The 25,234-nt window shown below is 44.1% G+C and overlaps 1 protein-coding gene across 1 annotated transcript in view; it reads right to left on the bottom strand.

Moving 5' to 3' along the window:
* The window catches only part of LOC106894400 (protein spinster homolog 2-like), a 174,816-nt gene that overhangs the window by 123,943 nt on the left and 25,639 nt on the right, over positions 1–25,234 (bottom strand). Inside the window, exon 4 of the mRNA XM_014953033.1 lies at positions 3,509–3,574. Within this exon, the coding sequence (XP_014808519.1) occupies positions 3,509–3,574 (66 nt within the window). The remainder of the gene's footprint in view (positions 1–3,508; positions 3,575–25,234) is intronic.

The raw sequence follows: 25,234 nt of genomic DNA, 5'->3' as shown, positions 1-25,234 counted from the left end.
GTTGTCCATCTTCTCAGCCTTTGTGTTTTCACAGGCCTGTAGTTTTGGTGAGTCCAAATTGCTGCTTCTACCCAACTCCTAACATGGGAGAGACTTTTTGTATGGTTTGGCTTATAAATGAAAAAGTAGCCAAGGACGTGCTCTATCACCTTTTGAGATCAGCCAGGATTATGGTTGAATAGTAACCAGTAAGAAATGAAAAGCACGAGGCAGCTCGGATGCAGACCTGCAGGACAGTTAAGTGAACTTCACTAATATTTCTGTAGCTGCGTGTGTAGTGCTTTAAAAAGGAAGACCAGCACAGAGTTACAGCATCATCAAGAGATAACTGAGGCTCTGGCATCACCATAGTTATATCTCTGTTACCCTACCATGCTACTGAGCAAGCAGCAGTTGTGATCCATCTGTCAGCGTGTCCTTTGCTGTCACAGGGCCCTTGCTGCAGAGACTGCCACGTTCTGCTCCTTTCCATTATGGATGAGGCTGGAGCCTCCCTATGATTTTTCCCTACAGGAGTTACGTTGCCCCCCAACCAGCTTCCGTTACATCTCTTCAGCAAAGAGCAGCTTCTATCTTGGGATTAATATAAAAGAAGACAAAAATTCAAATTCTGTCTTTGCAATTCCTAAGAAACCAGTCACCTTTGCTCTCCAGAGAGCAGCAGACCCTGAGAGTGTATGAGTTGGCTTTTGAGGGTTTGGAGGGAGAGCACCAGGAGATTGGCTGTGCCTGCAAAGAAGGGGTTATGGTGGGAATGCAGGGTCATACACTGCCTTTGGTGGATTCCTTTTCCCCTCGCTGTTTGAGTTTTCAGTACCATCTCTTCCTAAAACTGTGTGCAGCCTTGTTTCTCAGTTAAAAGGATTTCTTTTATTTATTTTTTAAGGCCTGTCTGATGAGTGATATGAACTGCCAGTGAATACTACATTTCACTCCCCCTCATTAACATTGTAAATTAATTTAGAACTCATTTAGATGCAGGATTAACAACCTGAGGACTAATCCACTCTTTATTCAGAGGACACATTCAGGATGAGCAGTCTTTCGTCTCACATCACTCAATTAGTTAGCAGGACCATCTCCTGGGAATAAGATGATATTTCTGTCTCTGCTCGCAGAGGAACTGTTCAAGGTTAAGGCAGAGGCCTGGGAGGCATCAGTCCTGGTCCCAGCTCTGCTACAGGCTTCCTCTGCCACCTTGGTCAAACGCTTTTATGCTCTGCATCCATTTTCCCCCATTTATGCATCTGGAGAGGCCAGGCTCAGAGAGAGACAGCAGGTTCAAAGCAGTGTTTATGGTGGTTTAGGGCAGCGTGTTTTATTTCACCAGGGTTAAGGGTACATGGTCCATGGGCCAGCTGCCAACACAGAAACTTGTTAAGCTGAAGTAATGCAATTAATAAGTTCTCGGATATATGCCCCTACCCTTACTTACACGTAATGGTGTTTTATTTTGTGAGAACTCTTTCCCTGTGATGGCACTGTGATTAATACATTATTATCTATATTTCAGGGGCAAAGTCAAGCCCTCGGTTTTCAGATCAGGCAAAAAAATACAAGAGAAAATGTTGCTTTTCTTAAAGTAAGAGTTATCAGTTCCAAAACTCATGACGCATGCAGCAGCAATCTTGCAATACCTCAGTGATGCTGTTTTCAAATGCCCTGTGTGTTTGCCGGAGAAATAAATAACATTTCTTGCAATTAACAAATGAAATGCCCTGTTGGAACTTAGCTCTTACTTGCCATCAGTAAATCATCTGCTGAAGGACTTCATCCACTGAGGGGAATGAAGATAAATATATGCTTTGGCAAGTGTCGTTTTCTATCAGAATATTTTCTTGAAGGCACTTTGTGTCTAATGATACATCGAGGGCCTGTTCCTCTGAGTACAATAAATAAATAGAAATAATTGCTGTAGAAAAGTGCCTGACAGACAACTAGTGCCACTTTGGGCACAACTGATTGATGCTACTTATAATCAGCAACACTTGTAAAGCTCAGGCCTTCTGTTCTGGACACGCGTTGCACACATCAGCCCAGCTGAACTCCCCGTCCCACAAGGAGAGCAGTTTTAAAGCCCTAATATAAACTGGTGTTAACTGTTTGCATGGCAACGTTACCAAGAAGCAGTAACCACAGATGAGGACCCCACCGTGCCTGTGGGCTGCAGAAAATCAAAGGGAGGAGGTACTGCAGTGGTTCACCTGGTTTGAAATCAAAGGGCAACTGAGGGAGCTCCAGAACATTCTCACCTCTGGTGTGATTGCAAATGAATGATTTTCTACACTTGGTTACAGTTTCACAGACAAGCTCCTGACAGGCATTTGGTATCCACTCTGACAGTATAAGAAAAAAAGCATAGGGGGAAAAAAAAAAAAAAAAAAAACAAAGGGGGAAAAAAAAAAAAAAACAAAGGGGGAAAAAAAAAAAAAAACAAAGGGGGAAAAAAAAAAAAAAACAAAGGGGGAAAAAAAAAAAAAAACAAAGGGGGAAAAAAAAAAAAAAAGTCTTTCTGGCACACTATTTCTAATCCTAATTGAATTCTAATTTTTCAGAGATATAATTGTTCCAGTGTGGTTCCCTCAGACAGATGACAGTGACAAGATAACCACGGCACCACAAATCTATGACTCCAACTAATAATTCTGTAGAAAGCTTCCAAAGCAGACTGTTCCTCTCCTAAAAATATTGCATTTTCTCTCTGGCTAGTCCTTTCAACTCCCCATGAAGATCAAACGTGCTGTCCTAAATACATGAGACTGCTACTCAAGGTCACCAAAACCATCCTGTTGACAAAGACACTCCTCTAAACCACCCCAGCACCAGAGGCCAGAAAAGCTGGGTTTGTCCCAGGGTCTGCAGATGTCTGCAGCATTAAAATCTCTGCTACATTAAAAGGACACTACAATTGCAACAGTCCTTCTTCCTTAAATACAAGGAGAGAAATGTCTGAAGCTAATAGCACCAAAATCATAGGGATATTGTTACTCCATGAGCCACCATGAATGCAATGATTGTTAGCCTTTCCTGCAGTTTCCATCCTCAGGTACTTGTCCTGATGAGTTTTACATTTTCATGGCACACCGTACTTCCAATTACTGTACATTGAGCACATTCTCTGTAGAGCACACGAAGGGCATCATACATCACACTTATTACCAGCCTGCAGAGAGCTAAGAGAAGTAAGAACAACAGGATCCTGCTGTTGGTTTACCATGAGTTTTCTGATCTAGGAGAAGCAGCCAACTCCGATTTGAATTTAGTTGTCATAAATAATATCACTGGGTTTGTGTGCTTTCTGTGTCCCATTCTGCACTTGAGTCATTCTGAGCCCTGATCTCCTGCCCAGCAGCAAATCAGAACCAAAAACACCCTCGTGTTCACTCATCTTCCCAGTCAGAGTGTACTTCACAGCCAACGTGCCCAAGGGCCATAACTGAAGAAATCCAATAGCACCTTTCTGAGAAGAGGAAGGTTAAAAAGCCAGTGAGGAAACAAATACTCTTACCTGTCTGCAACAAGCCAGCCCCGCTGTCTTTGACTCCAAAGTGCTGCTGGATGTCTAGTAACACACCTGCAAGGGAAACAGAGAGAACAAGCTCAGTGCTTTTAGCCTTTGAAAAGCAAAAAACTCAAACCTTCCATGAGGCATCAGCAAAGCCTCAAATTCCAGTTGTTCAGACACATAACTTCTAAAGTTTAAACACCAGATTCTCTTCTATACATCCATACTCAATAATTTTGGGCTACTACAATAAAAGCAGAGGTAGACAGATATAACATCGTGCAAAGAATTTGGGAATTAAATCCTTATGCACGAGAAACTGGTCTTTCTACTTAAATAAGATCAGGGTTTCTTTCTGTTTGTTTTCTGTAAAATCCAGATCCCTTACTTCTGTTATTTTACAGAAATATAGGGAAACAGATTCTGTGCCTTCCAATGGTTTGACAAGACAGACAAATTGAATCCAAGGCAAGTTGTAACAAATCTCTGTTGGGAGGAGATATGACACATTGATAAGAGCAATGATGGAAGTTTTCACATTTAACTAGTTCCAGGGGGGGTCTCATTTCCGAAACAAATGTAGAAAATAAATTCAAAATAGCTCAGTAAAGGTGGGTAAGTGACCAAATGTTTAGCTTTATAACAGAACCAAACCCAACCTTCTATCTTCCCTGAACCCCCAATATATTGTGGCATAAGCAAAATTAACAGGTTTTGTAGTATTTACATATTCAGCTAGATTTAGCACTTGTGTTTCAACCTTATTAATACATGTAATGTCAGGTACATATGAACAGACGTGCTTTTGTACCCAACTAGCCAACAGGGAAAACCCAGAAGGGAGCTTTTATAACCCATCTTGGGAGACACACATTTGCCAAGCAGTAGATGGTCCAGCTGTGTCAGATACAGATCCATGGGCCTCAACGTTTGTCTATGGTTCTAAACAAGCTTCACCCTGACTTCTCGGGTCTGGAACAGAGACAGTTGGTCTCTGAATATATCTGGGACTTCCTTACTTAGGCTACTGTCTCCCCAAAACTGAAGATATGCAAGTTTCTTTTTTTTTTTTTAAAACGAAAACCACTATTCTCCAACTATACTGAACATCTATAAAAGTTCACCTCCAGTTCAAAATTTGATCCATGGCTTTATCCAAAGCGATTCTGCTCATCACAGCAGGTCACAGGAATCAACCACACACCAACCTCAACTCACTCACCATAAATATCTTAGCTTTTGGAACAGCCAGGATCACGCTAAATGACAAACACAAAGATAAAAGACCCAGAGATAACTATTCCCAGAAGACATCTGGGACAATGCCAAGAAAGCAGATATAAAGGTACTAAAGGAAAAAAAAAGATATAGAGAAGGAAGGAAAAAGCAAGAAAGCTCATTTGTCCTATTCTCTATTACTGACACATCACCGTTTACTCAGGACAGCAGTTGGGTTGGCTTTAGGCTTCCAGTATCTACCCAGTAACATTGGTTCAACCTTCTACAACCTCCACTTCCATACTCTGTCAGACTGTCCAGCCCTGAGCAGAGAAGGCTCGAGGTGGGGAAGGGTGTGAATCTTATCAATGTATATCAATTCCTGATAGGAGAGAGGGAAAAGATGACAGAACCAGGCTTTTCACACTGGTGACCACTGAAAAGAGGCAAAGGGCACAAGCGGAAGTCCAGGAAATTCCATTCAAACACAAGAAAAAAGCATTTTACTGTGAGGTTGGTCAAACCCTAGGACAGGTTGTCCAGAGAGGCTGTGGAATCCCCATCCCTGGAGATATTCAACACCCAACAGGACACAGTCCTGAGCCCAACAGGACACAGTCCTGAGCAACATGCTCTAGTTGGCCTTGCTTTTAGCAGGGGGCTTGGACTAAATGATCTCCAGATGCTGCATCCAACCTCAATTATTCTTTGATTCTATAATTGTCTGCAGTGTTAAGTGCATGATTCCATGTCACAGTGTTCCCTGGCCTTTCTCTTCCCTTGGAACATTGCTGTCTACTATAATTCCAACAGGAAGTTCTTAGCTTCCTCTTGGATGGCAGATTTACCTCCATTTTCAAAGTGTCCTGGAACTTCTTGGATGTCCTTCCCTCATTTGCTCCATTAATAACTGAGATATCATTATCCAGGCAATATCTGATGAACAAAAATAAATTGTGCATTGGCCTAGTAAAACCCTCTGTGGCTTAGATGACTTACATACTCCCCTGGGTGTCCCACCCTGTCACACAAAAAAAAGTTCTCTTGCAACCCAACCTAGAAACCTTCTTTAGCTTCACCAGCTCTGAACACCTTCAATTTGTGCTCTATTAGTGGCTGGTCCCAGACTGCCCACATCAGAAGCTCAGGAAGTCAGAACAACTTGTGGGTATTACAATCCTAATTTTATAGAACATAAGCACATCCACATTCTCAAGAAGAACATAGAAGAAGGGAGGAAATACCAAATACCATGTTTTCTTCTGCTCTCCTGTCATCACTTGGTTGTGCTACACAGAAATGAAATATCCCACCACCTCCCTGCAGCTGAAGCCCAGACACTCCAGCTGGAGAAGCCAAGTCAGAGGGATCCAAGCTCTCTGTACTTTTACAGACATATTTAATACAAGACTTAATCTCAGCAGATACATCCCTGGGTGGTCAAAGTGATGCCCATTCACTCCCTGGTTCATGGGCAAGTGGCTTCCTGGCGGACACCATGCTCCTGTTCAGCCCACCAAATTGTAGCTCCTTTTCTTTCAGTAACAAAGGGCAAACAAAGTTTTGCACCCATCTTTCTTTCAGAACGGAGCTTCGACTCCCACTGACATGACAACAGATTTTCATTTGAATAATTAAACTCCATGAAACAGGCTGCAAGTATATTACCTAAAAGCTGTGAAGAAAAACAAAGCAGTAAAATACTAAACCAGGCTCCTAATCCCATGATGGGATGGGAGCTCCCTCCACCACCCCGAAACGTGCCTGCCCTGCCTACAGCAACGTGTTCCCAGCCACACCAGAACGGCACATTAAACCACCAAAGTCATGAGGAGCAGGAGCATGGGATGTGCTGGAAAACGTAGCCTCAGAAAGAAGAATCTTTTTTTGGATTGGCATCAGAAGCCAGAACAGCAAATGCAAGGGATTACAGTGATGTCCACACAGTAAAGCAGAGGAGGTCTTCCAGTTCACGACAAAGAAATTATCTGTCCAGTGACAACAGTTTTACAGTTCTACAGTGCTTTTTTCACGAGAGATGATAATGTGTTTTACAAGACTGAACTACTGTAGCCCAAATGAAATACATTTAGGATGCTGAAGTGCAGCCACCTTGGATTAAGCCCACAGCTTTATTCTGGTGGTGGAGAGGCAAGTGGGTTCTGTGGACAGTCAGTGCAACAAGACATACAGAACCACAATTAAAAGTCCTGTCTGAGCTTGGAAGAAGGTCTCAGATGATTAAGAGCGATCTGCATGTCTAATTGGAGTGAATTTCCTACTCCAGGTCTATTTTATATTCTCTTTGGACTACAGGTGTTTTGATATGGGATTTAGAGCATTAAATTAGAGGCAGCAGCAAGAAGATGATGCAACACGTCTACGAAGTGATCGGAGTTCCTCTGCTGTGGGAGTTTTCCTGCTCAGCACGCTCACATGGGAAGACACTCCTCCTCTCTCAGATTTGCTCAGCTCTGTATCCACCTCACCGCGGCGGTGACTCACCCCAAACTTTAATAAGATTTAGGGATACAATTAAGCAATGATAGACCAGGGGAGAATGCAGGAAAATGATAGAGCATGTTACTTTCCCTCCTGCTTCTAGACGACGGGAAGGCAGAGATATCTGGAGCCATGCTCCAGACAATGATCATCTTGCTTGTAGAGATGTGCTCCCGGGTGTCTCCCAACACCTGATGCAATCTAGGAAAGGGAATCTGCCACATGTGGCTCAATAGGCCTCTCTTGGATTAAAGTTCATACCCACGTCCCAGGAGGACCTCAAAATAGCCACGAGCAGCTAAAAGGCACCACTCTTCCTGAGACAGCCTCTCAGCAGGGCTGGTGGCCATTTGGGATGTCCTTATGATTACACGGCACACTTTGGGGCTATCACCTATTACTTCTCAAGATCATTCGGCATTTTGAGGACTGGACCAAGATACAGGAACTATGGTGCCAACTTTCCAAAGCATCTTACCAGCTGAACCAGACACTGTTAATGCTGATGTAGAGCTTGGAACTCAATGAGATGAAACACGGGCAGCACCTAGCTTGGAGCGCTGATCAAGATGGGCACAGGGACAGGACTTGCTGAGACAGCCAGGCAGAGGAATGACTAGTTCCTTGAGCCCTATCTAGGTTACTTCACTAGACCTACCACACTAGTGTCTAAGTACCTGACAAAGACACCAAGGCAGCTATCGGATTTTTGTGGGCATTGGGCATGAAGAGGACTTTTAAGAGCAATTTGGAGGATAAAAGGTCTTTGGGTGTGGAGTGTTAGATAGGGAAGGAATGTCAAGTAAACGGGTAAGAGGAACGCAGTTGACCTCATCCACTTGCAGAGTCAGGCGGCTTCCAGGATCTGGTGCAGGATCCATCATTGTCCTGTCACCCGTTCTTTAATGGTCATTTCATCAACTGTGAATATAAAAGACCTGATTCCGAGGCTTTTGGAATGCAGGGCCACATTTAATGGCCTAAGTTACCTCTGATTTAGGGGAAATGCTTTAGGAAAGAGGAACTTTCCTGGAAATGCGCATTTCAGGCTTCAAAGAGAGAAGTAGGTACAGATCACATGTGAGGCAAGCTGCTTGCCTCGATAGGCTTTGTGTTCCTGAAGAGAGCTACAACACAACAGAAGCTGCAGGACTGGCAGGTCATCTGATACAGCATAAAAAGATGCTCTGAGCAGAAGGTCATCTTAGTACAGGTGTTTCTAGTGTTAACCATCATTTACAGAACTACTCCATAGCAGATCTAGTGTGCAGAGTGCCTTGGTTATCCTTTATATTAAAAAGAAATGTGGGCTCTTCACCTAACCACTGCACGTATGAATAAAGAGTCGCCGTGGTAAGAAACAAAGTTCATAAGCGAAGCCACAATGAAATCACAATTTCAAAGCACAAAGACATCAGAGCTTCCCTGGGAGAGCCCCATTTTCCACTCACCAAAACAAAACATTACAATTTGATTTTCAAACTGCTTCCAAGGCAGGTGCAAAACATAGAGTTAGCCTGAGCGCCGAGCACAGAGCGACAGAAACAAAGCCACAGGTTTCCAGCTCACTGAGCCTTGCATCAGTAATGCCAACACACGTCCTTTAAACACTGTGTGTGTGCTGCAGAACCACTGGCCAACATAACTACTGACTTCAAAAGCACACGCGTTTTCAAAGGCATCTTTTAATGGGGAAAAATGACAGTGCTTGAAAAAAAAAACAGCACACAACTTGCCAGGCGATGCAGGCTGGCACTGGCAGCAATTGTGTGCCCCCAGTACCCTTTCTCCTGTCCCACTGAAGCCTTGGACCTGTCCCTCTCTTTGGGGAAGCCTCCAGGAGGTGGAGGAGAGCCCAGTCTCACAACCTCTTCAAGGCCAGGTTGGACAGGGCTTTGAGCAACCAGGTCAGGTGGGAGGTGTCCCTGCCCACAGCAGGGGTTTGGAATGAGATGGGTTTTAAGGTCCCTTCCAACCCAAACCACTCTATGATTCTATGTTCCTCTCTCTCCTGTCCCACTGAAGCCTTGGACCTGTCCCTCTCTTTGGGGAAGCCTCCAGGAGGTGGAGGAGAGCCCAGTCTCACAACCTCTTCAAGGCCAGGTTGGACAGGGCTTTGAGCAACCAGGTCAGGTGGGAGGTGTCCCTGCCCACAGCAGGGGTTTGGAATGAGATGGGTTTTAAGGTCCCTTCCAACCCAAACCACTCTATGATTCTATGTTCCTCCCCAGGCTGTAGACCCTGGTCTAAGAAGGGAGAGTGGCCTCCCAGCCACTAAAGGGACCAGCCACCTTCCTACCTACCATCAGGCTCTTCCTCATGCCTGCAGCCATATTCAGCCGCCTTCAAATAATGCATTAAGGAGACATAGGAGTGGTGCACACACCTGTCTGTTCAGAGACATGTGAAAAGATGAGGTGGGAAGAAGTTTATTCTGAGGTCTCTGTGATTATATCTTGACTGCAACCCCGAGGTGTGACTGCAGTTCACACACCGATCCCTAACCTTCAAACGATCCGGCTTCAGCTCAGCCACCCACCAGTGATTAAACCCCAGCTTCCCAATTTGGACCCTATTTAAATACCCAGCTGCAGAAAACCACGGCGGTAGCCCTGCTGATAGTCGTACCTCAAGACAAATTCCCACTGCCACCAGCACTAGAGAGTCCAGAAATAAAGCAGAGTACCACCTTCCCTGGCTTGCACACAAAAAGAAGCTGGCCTGCTCCTTAAGGATTGTTAAATGTCTTGTTTGAAAACATTGACAGGAGCTTCCTTAGATCCTACACACAGACTTTCCTCCTGCAAAACTAATTTCCAGTGTTTCATGCCATGACAACACGCACTGGTGAAACAGTCTTTGGTTTTGAAATAGCGTCGCAGGATTAAAAACACACAAACAAAACAAAACCAGCAACCAGACAAATCACAACAAGGTTTCCCAAGACCTGCTCACCCTGGAATGCAAGAAACTGGTGACCTAGAAAGCACTGGGAAGAAACTGCTGGTACCCACAGTGGCACCTTGAGGAGGGGTCTCCCTGTGCAGTGAAGCAGAGCATGAGAAGAACGGCAGCTCAAGGAGTTGATGGGAGCAAGCCAGGGCCCCTAGCTGCTCACCAGCCATGGAATAGCTGCTTAAAAACCTGCTACCAGAACCCCAGGGTGGGCAAGAGTGAGAGATCAAACCTTCACAGACACTGACTGACTCCCACCAGCTCCACACAGAGACAGGTGATGGGGTGTCGGCCCCTCTGAGAAGACCATGTTTGAGATGGAGAGCAAACCCATACGGGTGAGCACCTGTAGCTCTGACACTGGAGCTGCTGGTTGCCCCGAGCAGCATTTCCAGTTGACTTTTGTAAGGATGGATTGGTGCTGTACGCTCTGCCCAGCACAACACTGCTTGGGAAAAGGAATAAAAATTTCTGCCTGCTTTGTAGTGACATTCCTATTCCAAATCAAAAACCAATGTTCTCCTCAGAGACTTGCACCACCTGTCGCACCCATTTTCTCCATCCAATGTTTTTATCATTATTATAATATCAGTGGGGAAGTATCTGAGCTATTCACTCATTCCCAAAGGCTGTTGGCTTACCCGCACGGCATGGAACAAGTAATTAAGCATTAGGAAAAAAAATAAGGAATGCAATTAACCAAGGGCTTGGAGAAGAAAATATATTAAAACCCAACTTCTCCCTCTCTCTCTGGCTTGGGTTAGGTAGTAATAAGTGATGGTTCCTCTGAAATAGCTCGAACTCCACTGTAATGCTACATGCAAAGCACAAAATTGTCTGCAAGAGTGGGAGGGGATAAAAAATGATCATCAGGTGTAGAATTGATTAATTCTACAAGGGATCATTAGCACAGGGCCAGGGTGTCTAGGGAACGCAGCACAGGACAGCTAGTCCTGCTCAGATTAAAAATCCAAACAAAACAAAACAAATAGGAATTTGAATGCAACCGTGACTGCCAAATGCTGGGTGCCTCACTGGCAAAACCACACCCTAATCAAATCCCTCATCTCCCTAATTACAGTGCAGGCCTGTTCCCAGGACTATGGCTGGGAAGGAAGCCCTGTCAAACGGGGAACATGGGACACTCGGCCGACGTGAGCCCAAGAGCTTAAATAAATTCCAAAACATGGAAGATTTTCCACTTACGATCCGATGCAAAAAGAGCTGTCACCAGTAAAACTGCAAATGACATGGGTCAAATCTGAGACTGAGCTCACAGTGTCACTTTGCTCTTATTCCCAGCCCCACCACACACCTCCCTATGAAGAGATCCTAATTTTCCCCCCTGCCTCATCTCACCCTAAGACTCCTGCCTCAGCCTTACAAGCCAAGGAGCAACTTCAATTAGAGAGAAATGCTGTGACTTGGCAAAAGGACGGGCTAAAATTAACTGGCACCTAGACCTGGACTTAAAAACAAACTTATTCATTGAGTTGGAAAGATTCCTTATGTGGAATGGTAAAAATCAGAAGCTGCTACAACTTTAAACAACAAACAGAAGTCTTAGAAATTTCAAAGACTCTCCCCATTCATACTCTCTTTATGCATGCTATGGCAGAAAAAAGTGGGCCAGCTCTAGTTGTCTCCTGGCTTTCTAATCTTTACAGAAGACTAACAAGTCTAGCTAATTCATGCAATGAAACATATCTCAGAGACTCTGTATATGAACTAATTAAAATAAATAAAAGCAGTATAGATAATGATAGAGCAAATCAAATTCAGGCAGTGACTCACCACTCCCTTGTTTTCCTTATTGGAAAACTCGGCGTATCACCGTACCGGAGTGACAATGAGTCAGGAAGCTGGCATGAGCCACAAATTGCAAGGAAATTAAAATAAGCATCTACAAAATCTCTCTTTGGAGAGATTTTGGAGCTTTTTGCTGGCTTTTTATGGATGTGGCTATGGACTTCACAGCTCTATTCTTGTGGCTTTCTGGCCAGACAAAGGAAAAGAGTCATGTACGCGTTCTTCCAGAGACAATACATAAAGATTAGGCTCTTGTTCTCAGAATCAAATTCATGCCTTAACTTTTACATGCTTGTATTTTTTACTTACTTAAATTTTAACCAAATACTACCATACTTTAACCAATACTACCGTATCCTACTAAATGCTCAATATCACCTTAACTACTAAATAGGAGGATATTACTTGCTTAGAACCAGCCAAAGCACATGGAGGTATTTTAACAGAACTAAACTGAGAGCTAACAGCGTGTGTGACACAAGGATAACCATCCTCAGCCCAATTCTGTGCATTCATAACCTCCAGCTGGTCACTTTGTCACAGACCATGAGAGCTTGCACCGTTACTTTCTGACACAGCCCCTGCTGGAACTGGAGAATTTCGGGCAGATTGGGGACACGAAGCCCACCAAAACACCCCTGCTATCAGGTGCACCTCCTGTGCCTCTGGAACTGTCAATAGCTCACATCTCACTATAAAAAAAAAATCGATTCAAAATGTTTAACTAAAAAAATTATTTAGAAAGAAATTAAAAATGCACATTCCAAGGTTCTAAAGGCTGATAGAATGTTCATTAATGTCACACTCTAGTGAATGAGGATTTTTTACCCCCTCTCTCCCCTTTTTTAGCCATACACACTCTTGTGACACAGAAGACTGAGATACGAGTGAACAACTGGGGTAATTAGTGACTGATGATTTATAGCAGATGACAGCTAATTTCTCCAGTTAAGACGATTTCTATCAAATCTGCAGAAATACGCACTCAGATTGGACATACTTCCAAGTGACTGCATCTCATTTCTCATTTGCATTTTCCTTCTGCTTAGCGATGCCTCGGAGCTATTTTGGAACATCACAAGCTGTCCGGGGCACGCTGGTGTATTTGTATGTAATCGTAAGGAGCTTTCTGTTCTCTTTGACTACAAAGAATGTTTGCTAAAACACAGGGGAGAATCCAGACACAGAGGTACCCGGTGGTACAGGGTGGCCTGTCTCAGTCAAAGTACGACACTTCTACTGTCATGGTCCTGGCTAATCAAGAGTTCTAGTAATCAACTCCATGTCTGCACAGGAGTCTATAAGCACATCTCCAGTGCTCCTGCCAAGCCACACGCTGATTTTAGAAAGTGGCTTTGCAATGCTAGTTAATGTCCACTACAGAAATCTCCCTCTGTGACCCAGATCTGGAGAGGATCGTGAGGCTTTAAGTACAAAAGCAGGAAAAGCTGGAATTGCCCATAGCGTATCCTCCACGGATAAAAACCTGGATAAAACTGTGATGCCAACTTGGTGTCTGTTTATGTCCACTACAGAAATCTCCCTCTGTGACCCAGATCTGGAGAGGATCGTGAGGCTTTAAGTACAAAAGCAGGAAAAGCTGGAATTGCCCATAGCGTATCCTCCACGGATAAAAACCTGGATAAAACTGTGATGCCAACTTGGTGTCTGTTTCTAAGACAACAGGAAATCTGTGAAAAAAACCCAAACACCAAAGCCCTACTATTTCAAGTAGCTACCTAAGAGTTCTTGTTTTAACTTCCAGATGAAAAAGCTTTTGGCTGCAGATAAAAATACCTACCCTAACTTTAGGAATCCCAAAATGGCCCTTACTGTTAAATATATGCTTCAAACATCTCCGAGACACCGCTCCTGAACACGGCAAGTGGTTTATGAGTCTGTCATCCTGCATAAAGAAAGGAGGACACAGCTACACCAAGGCCACCCTTGCACACTGCTTCCTTCCATCCACTTGTTTTTGCTGGAGCAGCATAACCAGGACCTTCTGGGTCTCCTCACCCATCTCCTGACCCAGAGGACACTGTGATGTGTGTGGCAGCTCCTCACACTCATGCCATATTCCCTTCCTCCCCAATCCCCATTCTTCTGTTCAGTCTCCCAGCACGAATGCATTGATCTATGCAAGAATCCTACTAAATGCATGATGGAAATAAATCAAAAGGTCCTGTCTAGAGGAGCTTTTTTCATATCCTTGCATGACCTGAGGGGGACTTTTTCCCCACAGATGGGGCTTGAGGGTATTTACTACCCACTGCCAGCGTTGGCTCCTGGAACCCTCTTATGTTTTCCTCCATCACCATGTAAAGCAGCCACCACAGTCCTCTAATCACGGGCACTTTTAAATCTGTGCATGAGTGGAAATGCCCTTCTGCCATTGCCCACTCCAACACCTCCCACGGACTGAAAATGTCTTTCCCTGAGCACAAAGCAACACAACACTCCTCCTCTGTGCACACACACGTGTGCACACACCTAGGGCCCACCAAAATGCACGAAGCGTTTGTATTTCATTTGGGGTCCTGGTTCGAGCTGCGCTGGGAAACGATCAAACACAGTGCCCAACTGTCAACAGCCACTTTAGTTATGCTAAGTAACACGTCTTTAACTTCATCTAGCTGACAAGGCAAGTGGCTTTCTACAGCTAATTAGTAAGGCACCCAGGTATTCAAAGAAGAGCTGTGTGGGGCACGAAAGCTTGTGAAGGAACCCAGAGCTTACCCACGGCACTATTAGGGAAAAGAGAAAAGAAACCAGCTTTGGAGTTATCACAGGAGATTATGTAAATGCATCAGTCTGGCTTCTTGAATATGACCTAATAAAGAATTTACTGTGTTCTACAATAGCTCCATGGCTGATACAGCAGTAAAATCTGTGTATAAAACCCTACACCTGTACAAGGGTGTGCATTTAGCTGAGAATAGAGCGCACTAAAATAAGCACGACACCTGGGGCTTCTCTGCAATTGGAAGGGGTCATTGGTTTAGTCACGTGAATACAGCGATACCAGGAAATCCTCACCGTTTTATTTATAGAACGTAGCCATTTCTGAAGCTGAAACACCCTCCACAGCACCGTTTTTTTGGTTTTTGGCCAGCTGCATTGCCACAGGAGCTCTGTGAGAAGGGCTGTGGCACCAGGAGAGCCACGCACACCCCTGAACAACACAACACACCCCTCCCAGCAAAACCCAAATCCAACCCAGGCACGAGGGACAGGGCCGCTCTGCTCCCAGACCTGACACTACATCACTCTTCAACCCCGGGTAAGTTATTTGATCATGCAGAATTTCAGAGTCTGCATTAGCCTAATGAAGATAATAACAATAATCATGTGTGTCACAGATACAGTAGGGCTTGGTTGTTATGCTCTTCTGAAGTGCTCAGAAAAGCCCCAGATGAAAGGGAAATTAGGAGAAGGAAGATTAATTATAAGACATGTGCATCCCAAATAAAAAACAGACAGGATCATTTTCGGTGTTGCTGTTATTAGGAGAGAGACTCTCTCTGATTTAGGGCAGCTTTTATTTCTGTGTTGGTAAAGCACATCCATTTTAACCACTTTCCACGTTCAAACTTTATTTGTAGATGGTGGGTAGGTGATAAAGGCTGCCGAGCCTCTGATATTGCAAACATAAAGGCCTTTGATCCAAGGTCTGATTTCACAGAAACCGGCATCTGCGATAGGAGAGAGCTGACGGCTCTGCCTGGGTTCTACCTGTTGCAAGGCAAAACAAGGGATTGAAAATTTACCCCCAACTCTGAAGGAAAGACTACGTCTGGAGAAAAGGAAACGTTCTACCTGTTGCAAGGCAAAACAAGGGATCAAAAATTTAGCCCAACTCTGAAGGAAAGACTACGTCTGGAGAAAAGGAAACATCTCCTGTGTGTAAACACACCACAGAGAGCACAGTCACCAGTGGGAAACGTTGCAATGAAATTACATTAACAACCTCTTGGGAATGTAAATAGACTTGTGCAAAGGGAAGCATATTTTCTCCAGTGCTTTTTGCCTAGGAATTATTCTGCATTTATCATTTAGGTCAGTATTATTACCTTTTCTAAACCCGGGGAAAGGGACACGGGGAGAAATATGGCCACAGATCTGGGCAGCACAGCCCAGAGAGAGACTGGAGGTCCCTGCTCTGTCCCCATGCCCCAGCCAGGACTGGTGTCCACTGGAGGTCTCCTCCTTGGCCAGAGATGAAGCCCAGCTCTTCCCGCAGCGTGCCAGGAGTGTTAGATGCCACACTCCAACATCACCCAGTGACAAATACAGTTCTAACTCTTAACTTCATTGTGCGAATTTCAAAGTGATACCAAATTCCATGGACTATCCCCTTGGGGCATTCAGTAATGAATTTCTTAAAAAATAGATGAGTACAGGAACCTCGGAAAAAAAGTAATAATTGTACATTCTTTCCGGGCCACAGAAAAGCCTTTCCTTCACCTTGCACAGAAAGTTTTCTAGTTTTAAAAAACTAGGGTAGTATTGAACCCTTCATTTCTCAAGAGTCAGACTTCTTTTAATATTGCTGTCAGCAAATCGCCTACACTTTAATTTGTAATAATTAACATTGCAGTAGAAGTAAAAAAGGACATAGCCTCTACTCGTTTCAAGAGACACTGCAATCCAGCTAACTAAAGAAGGAGTTTGGGTTTCCCCCCCTTGACTATAAACAGTAAAAGGCTCTAATTTGTTAAGGTTCTGCTCATGCAATGTGCATTAATCCCTTAATGACAGGTGCACCTCAGAGACGGGACAGCTAATCACAAGATCAGGAGTCAACCACAGCACACAGCTCAGAGAAGCCCACATCTTTTTCAAAGCAAGGCCTGGCAAGGGCCCCACAGGCCAGTTCACAGCAAGTTTATAGCAAAAAGTTATTTCCTAAAAGCAGAACTAATGATCCCTTCTTTTCATATGGCTTTATGCCCTGAGACAGCATTCTCCAAGCTTTTCAGAGGTGGCGGACGTTCAAAATCTTTGTGGTTTCTTTCACGTCTAATAAACATTAAGCTCATGTTACAGGGACTCCCTCATTTCCCTGGCTCCAATTTTCTGTGGAACCTCTCGCAGCATTGTATCTTTGAGAAGTCTTCCTTCTTCAAGCGTGGCCAAAATTGGCCAACAGATTAAACTGGTGAGGGGAATAAAGAATAACCTAAAGAGAGACTGACTTACAAAATACCCTCCGTTCAAAATAAATGGCTGCCATTGCAAGTCATGTCTTCATTTACTGGAATTGCTGAAGTTCTTTCATTTTGGTCACAGTGGTCACATTTTATTCCAGAGTGACTTTCCTGTTCCAGGACAGCAATATGCATTACAGATCTGAAGCCAGCCACAGTGGCTTTTCCTCTCCATACAAAAGCAAATCACTGCACTGTATCCATAAACTGGGAAACGTGTCCATTATCTTGTGTCAGCTACAACTCCTGCTTCTGTTAGCCAACAGTCTTTTAGTAAGGTAAATACCACATAACTTTGGTGAGAAACAGACCTTGCAAAATTTCTTGTGATATTTAATAACTGAAGTTTCATAGCTGGCCAATAAAACATCACTTTTGGGATAGACAGTCCCATTCCTTATCTCAGGATGTGTTTGTGTGTGAAGTGGAAAGCAAATCTTCATAGATAATCAAGATTGGACACAGGTGCTGCACATAAGGGACTATCACTGAAAGAGTTTTTATCATTCCCTCCCTCCCTACCCACACCCTACTTTTGCATAGAAATCTCTAAGCAGCTGAAGAGATGGGGTCAGGAAGAAAATGCTCAGCCACTGAACTTGTAGGGAACATAAAAGGCAGAGCTCCCTTTGAAGAAACAGCCTGTTGAAGTCCTGTGAACACGCTTTCTCACTGAACAGAGGAAAAAAAAGATCTCTTTTAAAATGAAAAGGCAACCCAGTCCCCAGTCTGAACAGTAATCCATGCTCTTTGGTCCTGCACTACAGGTATTAGTATCACTGGCATTAAAGGTACTTCTTTTAAGACACATGTCAATCCTTTTGATCATTCATTCTTGATTTAGATGTTGAGCAGAAAATAAAGCATCTTAGTTGTAGGCCCATTAGAACGATGCATAATATAGAGAGGATGAAATATAAAAAGCAGTGCCAAGGAGAAAAAAACCCTCAACACTGTCTGATTACCAAAAATAACTCATGGAAGTGTTGCAAAGTGCTTGTGTGGTCAGAAAATTTAGAGTAAATGAGGTCTCCAAAAGTACTGCAAACTCTGAGAACCACAATGGGTGCTATCATATAGAGATTCTCAGATAAAAGAAAGTCCTTGTCAGATATTCTGTTGTGGGGGGACACATGTTGTGGGTCGACAACAGACTGAAGGTCTTGCACAAGCATGCCCTGTCCCAAAGCCAGATTCTCAGATAAAAGAAAGTCCTTGTCAGACATTCATTTTGGGGGGACACACGTTGTGGGTGGACAGCAGACTGAAGGTCTTGCACAAGAGTGCCCTGCCCCAAAGCCGTTATCCTTCTGCTCAGGACCTGGGCTGGGGTCATCCTTGACTATGAGCAACCTCATGGTCTGCAAGGTATCCGCTGGGGAGGTGGGCTGTGGGACCTGCTGACCACTGCTTCAGTCCATTCCTCAGCTGAAACAAGAGAAGTGTGGTCTGCACAGAAGTGCTAACACATCATAGTATGGATATAGCTCAATGCTGAACATGTTTTAGCATATATAGATGGTAGGTAAATCCACAAGGACCTGACAAGACAGATAAGGAGGGACTCTTTATCAGGCAGTAGAGTGATAGGATGAGGGGGAAGAGTTTTAAACTGAAAGAGGGGAGATTTAGATTAGATATTGGGAAGAAACTCTTTCCTGTGAAGGTGATGAGACACTGACCAAGGTTGCCCAGAGAAGCTGTGGCTGCTCCAACCCTGGAGGGGTTCAAGGCCAGGTTGGAGGGGGCTTGGAGCAACCTGGTCTGGTGGGAGGTGTCCCTGCCCAGGGCATTGGGTGGAACGAGATGATCTTTAAGGTCCCTTCCAACCTGAACCATTCTATGATTCTGTATGCGAGCCACCAGTGCACAAAGAACTTTATTTTCAAACAGGCAAATGCCAAGCTAGTGAGGGTGCTTTCAAGTGATTCCAACAGCCAGACGTGAAGCCACCCAAACACCAGCAGATAGCTCTGTGCAGGTCTCAACAGGCCGGCCAGGTGTTCCCAGGAGGAACATGCTTTTCCAAGGGAGCTGCAGCATTCCTCACCAACCTCCGCACCAGAATGGCTTTCAGATGGGGTCCCAGAAATCATTTACTCTGTAAGCTATTCCCCACAAGGTATTGAGGATGATGGAAATGAAAACAAGGGAAAATTAATCTTTTCATTAATTTAGAAAGATGCAATTCATGACTCATAGCAAGCTTGTTCAAATAAATGGCATTGTTTAAATCCTATTTGTAATTATACTTCAAGCCAGAGACTTTCAAAGCTGCACTGAGAATATGCCATCCAATTGTCTAATTTATTGTTATTTTAAGCAGGTACTGTATGCCCAAATTCCCTTGGCAGATTATATCTCAGCTTAAGTGTTTTGCTAGAGGTAATTTTCACATGTTCATGACAGCAGCAATGAGAGGAAGGAAATCAAACAAAAGAGAATTCCATCTATGTTGGCCAATTTCTTCCTCTCTCCGTTGCAAGTTGAAAGAGATTTGTTGTCAGCTGCAAAGCCGTGCGCTGGCTGTGCCCTGCCTGGTTTGGCACGTAGAGAAAGTGGAAGTGAGGAAGGACCAAATGCAAGTGGTTTGGAAAAGGAAAAAAAAAAAATACATCAGTATGCTTTCTCTACCGGCCATGCATTTCTTAGAAATATGAAAAACTCCTCTTTGTGCTTCTCCTGCTCACTGTACCAGCCACCTGTTCGTTACAACACTGGTAATTAATAACGAACAAAACCTCCTAAGCAGATCACCTTGAAAGTCTTGTTCATACCTCATCAGCTTCCTGCAGTCCCCAACCACAGACTTCAACTTCATAAGGACCAAAAATGTATAGAAAAATAGAAGTTACTGAGGGGGAAATAATTTGTGCTAATGCATATATAATTTGGGAACAAAAATCTGCCATGGAAATGAATCTTATTCACACCTCACTTGAAACACCCCAGGCGTGCTTAGAAAGCACCTGGTGATCCCCAAGGAAATTGAGGCAATTTTCAGGAACTGTCCCATAGCTGGTTGTTCTTGAAAAGTTGGACAGAGAACAAAAATGGTTGGGGAAGTGCCTATCAGGTATCTACTGCTTTTCAATACCTATCACAGTGCTGCGGCGCTGCATGAAATCTAAGAGACATAGCAAACACATGGAAAATTAGCAGCCTCCTAATGTATATCCCTGCTAATTGCCAGAAGGATCAGAGTCACCCATTTATTCACTACAGAAGTTGAGTTGGGAAGGACTCACCATCTGTCCTTTTCTCAAGGCACTGTTTTAACCAAGAGAGATTTCTACATGAAAGTATAACCAAATCCTAAAATGCTATATTTACTAGGACTGTAAGGTATGTATTTCCATTAAAAAAAAAATTGTTCCCTAAATCAATTTAACTTTTTCTTTCTGCTGCTAGAATATCTGGGCTGCTCCTCCCTTAATTACTTGCCTTTCACGTCAACTCAAATTCCCATGCAATGGATTTGATTTGGGTTTCATCTCATGCTCATTTTGCTCCCATTTTGTGATGAAACTGACTGAGGAACCAGAACTGCTCCATACACACTAAAACTGAACCCAAATATAGTGGGTTCTGCTTCTGGGTTCAGAAACACCCTTTTTATATGATCATTATTTAAAAATACACACATAACCCTTTCCAATCTTGAACTGACTTCAAATTTCTTTCTTTACTTCTCTGCATTCCTAACAAGTGGCAATTACAGGTAAGAAAACACAACTCAATAACTGAAATGGCAGAGACAGAGAGGTATCTCTTGCAATTACTTTTAAATGACCTAGAATTTCAGTGGACACTGTTAATTCATCTCCTTTTAGGTGGGGTCTCAAACTACGGTTCCCCGATGCTCCTGGAGGACTGCAGATATTCAGGGACAACTGATGATGTTCCATGTTAGAAGATGCAGGTGTTCAAAATTACAAAGACATTTATCAAATGCGGACATACTCCACCCAACTCCTACTTTCTTTTTTGTGTCATTTCCGAGTTTTATGTTGTTATTAATGCCACTATTTGGGGGTGAGGAGAAAGAAAATGTTCACCTCAGGCACACCACCCTAGGATACTGCAGAAAGAAAAGACTGCATAAAACATCTATAGACATAAGGATCCCGCTGTGTGCTGGAGGCATAATACATCTCCGTTCAGCTAAACAGTGCAATAGAGAAGCGGAGAAAAACTGCAGAAATTACTTTCAAAACAAAAACAAAAAAGTGTTTTCCTAGAGCCATCATCAGGTTTGCTTGTCAGCTCAGATGCCTGGCTTTTTCTTTTTTTTTTTTTGTGTGCGTGCTCCATTCAAATGCAAAGAAAATGCTTGAAGAAAATTGCTAGTTCTGATATTTACACCCTTCACATACGCAGCTGGAGCGAGATTTCCGCCGTGGTGGAGCAAAAGCATCAACAAAATCATCTAAACCTAATGGCAGTCGTATTGCAAGAACTATTTAAACATATATGCAAAAGATTCCTTGATTCCTTACCACATACTCTCTAAAAAACTTCATGCTTATACAATTTTTAAGTACTCATTTTTACAGCAAGTTTTAGGGAAATGGGCCATTTCAGGGCAAAGATTATCATCTTGGAAGTAGGATTGAAGGAAGGAGGTTAATAAAGGCAGATGGAGCCATGAGAAACCCTCTCCCCACTTCAGCAAGGAAAGCAGAAGCTTCGCAGAAGAGCCCCACAGAAGGCAATTCTTTTTGGAGTCACCAGCAGACATTTGTCCTGTTTTAGCTTCCCAGGTCTGAGGAGAGCATACACCCCACCTCGTGCTGCTGCTTTTTAAAGAAACACTTGGAGAAACAGTCCAAACTTTTTAAGAAGTAGGGTTTAAGAACTGCCACCTCCTATGCATTTGTTTACCCTTGCAATACTTGGCACTCTCCTTAAACCAGCTGCTACTGCAGTTACTGAATTCTTTTAAGACTAAACTCTTCAGAATCATATGGTTGTGCAGAAAACCCACCAATCAGAAAAAAAAAAAAACAAACAAAACAAAAAACAGGCTCCAAACCCAGAATACAACTCAATCACACCCAAAATATGGTTTCATTGCAAACTTGAAAGGCACACTCGTTACTGTGACAATTAATATCTGTAAGGTGTAAGTTTCCATCAGATGCCACCACTCCTTTTGTTTATTTTTTGCAAACAGAACAATGATGATTCCTAATACAAAAAGCTCTCTCAGACAAAGGGCAAGGCCACAGGGTAACAGAGAGACAAATGAAAGGAGAAGGCAAGAAAACAATGCATTATTTCTGTCCCTCTGACAGGTATCCTCACCAACTCAACGCCCTCTTTTCCATAGAAATGCTGTGAAACAAGCCCTGCTCCTGCAAAGCTAGAAGTAAACAAAATCCTCTGCCTTTTGCTTTGCTACCAAAATACTACCATGGCTATCTGGCCTGACAAAGGACAAATTATTTGTCTGGTTATTTTTTTTACTCCCACAAAAAATTTAATTGCTTTATCTTCCTTTTCTGATGGGCACAGTGTCCCAGCACCTTGCCTATCAGCTGCTTATTCCCACCCACCTGCCCTGTCCTGACCCACTGGCTCCTGCTCCCCAAGTCACTTGCCAAAGCAACTCCTTGTGTGGCCGTGGCCATGATGGAGGGGGAGCAAAAAGCACCTGGAAAGGAAAGGGGAGGGAAAAGGGGAATGGGTATTTTTGCTCTACTTTCTCCTCCCTGCAGAAAACAATACCTAATTTGCCTTCTAAGATAAAATTAACAATGCTACTGCTTACAAATGCCCGTGTAAACCTTCAGAATTGCCAGAGCACACTGTATTTCAGCAGAAGCCCATCCTAACGCTCACCTCCAGTGCTCCAGCTGGACACGGACTAGCTCCAGAGCCTCCTAAAGTGCTTCGACTTACATCAATTTCCTCTCCAAAGTCCTTCATATTAATTGATGGGCTCTGAATTACATCATCAATTTCTGCCAGAGTACAGGTATTTAAATGCCATCCATCATCATATTTTTACTTAAAAGCCCTTGCCCTCCTCCTCCCTTCCGCACACACGCGCTTCTCAGCTTAACGCAGAGAAAGCTTCAAGGTTTAATAGGCACCAACATCAGCCGCAAACAAGAGGTGCGGAAGGAAATTAGGTATGCAAGGCAACTCATTCACAAATTAACGGCCTGTTCATTTGCAGGAGCAGAGTGCTTTGCCACGCTGGAAAGCCCTTGCCAAAGGAGAGGCGGCTGGGGGAGCATGGCTGTTTTTCCAGCTGCGTGAAAACAACTGGAGCAGGGAGATGAAAAGATACAGAATCCCAGAATCTTCTAGGTTGGAAGGGACCTTAAAAGATCATCTTGTCCAACCGTCAACCTAACTGACAAAAACAGACACCCACACAACAAACAAGGAGCATCATCACTAAACCAGACCTCCCAGCACTACATCAACCCGGCTTTTGAACACCTCCAGGGATGGTGCCTCAACCACCTCCCTGGGCAGCCCATTCCAATGGCTGAGAACCCTTTCAGTGAAAAAATTTTTCCTAATATCCAGCCTGAACCTCCCCTGGCGTAACTTGAGGCCATTTCCTCTTGTCCTGTCGCCTGTGACTTGAGAAAAGAGACCGACCCCCACCTCTCTACACCCTCCTTTCAGGGAGTTGGAGAGAGCAATAAGGTCTCCCCTCAGCCTCCTCTTCTCCAGGCTGAACACCCCCAGCTCCCTCAGCCTCTCCTCATGAGACTTGTTCTCCAGACCCCTCACCAGCTTTGTCGCCCTTCTCTGGACCCGCTCCAGCACCTCAATGTCTTTTTTATGGTAGGGGGCCCAAAACTGGATACCTCTGCTTTCTCTGAGACGCCGTTTCACCATCGACCTCTTCCAGCTGCTGTTCCCAGCGTCCAAACACAGGGCAGACACCAGCATCATCTCCACCATTAGGATATTAATAATCATTAACTAACTCACAGGACCACTGTGAGTGCTGATTGTTCTTGAGGAGTTCTTACACCCTCGACAGCCATGGGAAAGCAGAGCTGGAGAGGGCATTATACCCAATATCCAGGATGGTCACTCTGGACCGTGGGCTGTCTGTGCTGCTCATTGTCCCTGCCAAAGTCCCCTGACATGACTGAGACTCCTTCCCCATCCCCTCTCTCTGGGCTGTCCCACTTCCAGCCCCACACACAGGGATGCAGTGGGGCTGAAGAGCACAGAGACCCCTGGAAAAGGGTCCAGTCTTGTGGACCTTAGGACTCTGTGGCGATATAAACCACAATACTTGGTGGCAGCATCCAAAACCCAGCTTGAGCTCTCTGTTCCTACTTCCATTTATCATTTCTAACACAGGAAAATTGAGTAGTATAATCTTGATCTCAGCTGTACAGTGTAAACACTCTGCAACTGCCCTGTATCCACGCTAACATGAGGAGACACCAGCCCGACGATTTTCCTTATAAACTTCACATTACTCAACTTTGATCAAGATATGAATATCATTTCCTTTGTGAAACTTCGCAACCCAAAATAAACATTCCTCCTTCACAATCAGCCAGTTTTTTATACAAACCCGCTACTGAGATTTTACAGCCCGTCTGAAAAATAAACGGTTGCAGCCTATGAAGGAAAGCGTTTTGCTTAAATTACACGCTCTTCCTTCTTAAAATTACAGAATGTGGGTTTGCCTCCTCGCCGTAGCAGGGGCTGCAGGGGAGCGTGCTGCACCACACACGCATCCCGCAAGCTTCTGCTTCGTATTAGACAGCACAGGGGCCCCGTTAATTTGCTGGGAAGCAGAGATAACAGCGGTCAGCCTCGCTGGTTGAGGGCTGCCAACAGCCCAGAGATCCCTATCGTAGAGCAGGAAAGGCTGGGGAAGGAATGAGGAGAGGTATTAGCACACAGAGGTACGTAGGAGGCCATCCATGAGCTGAGCTCCGTTCTCCCGACGGTCCTTGCCGCTACTCGTCTGTGCGGAACACAGCACGGCAGAGCCCTTAATTGCAATCCCTAACTGTCAGTGGGAATGCTACATAATTAGTGTACG

This window comes from Calidris pugnax, unplaced genomic scaffold (assembly GCF_001431845.1).
Source record: "Calidris pugnax isolate Ruff unplaced genomic scaffold, ASM143184v1 scaffold133, whole genome shotgun sequence".
NCBI classification, from domain to species: domain Eukaryota; kingdom Metazoa; phylum Chordata; class Aves; order Charadriiformes; family Scolopacidae; genus Calidris; species Calidris pugnax.
The sequence above is the reverse complement of the archived record's forward strand: the minus strand, read 5'-3'. Positions and strand labels throughout refer to the sequence as shown.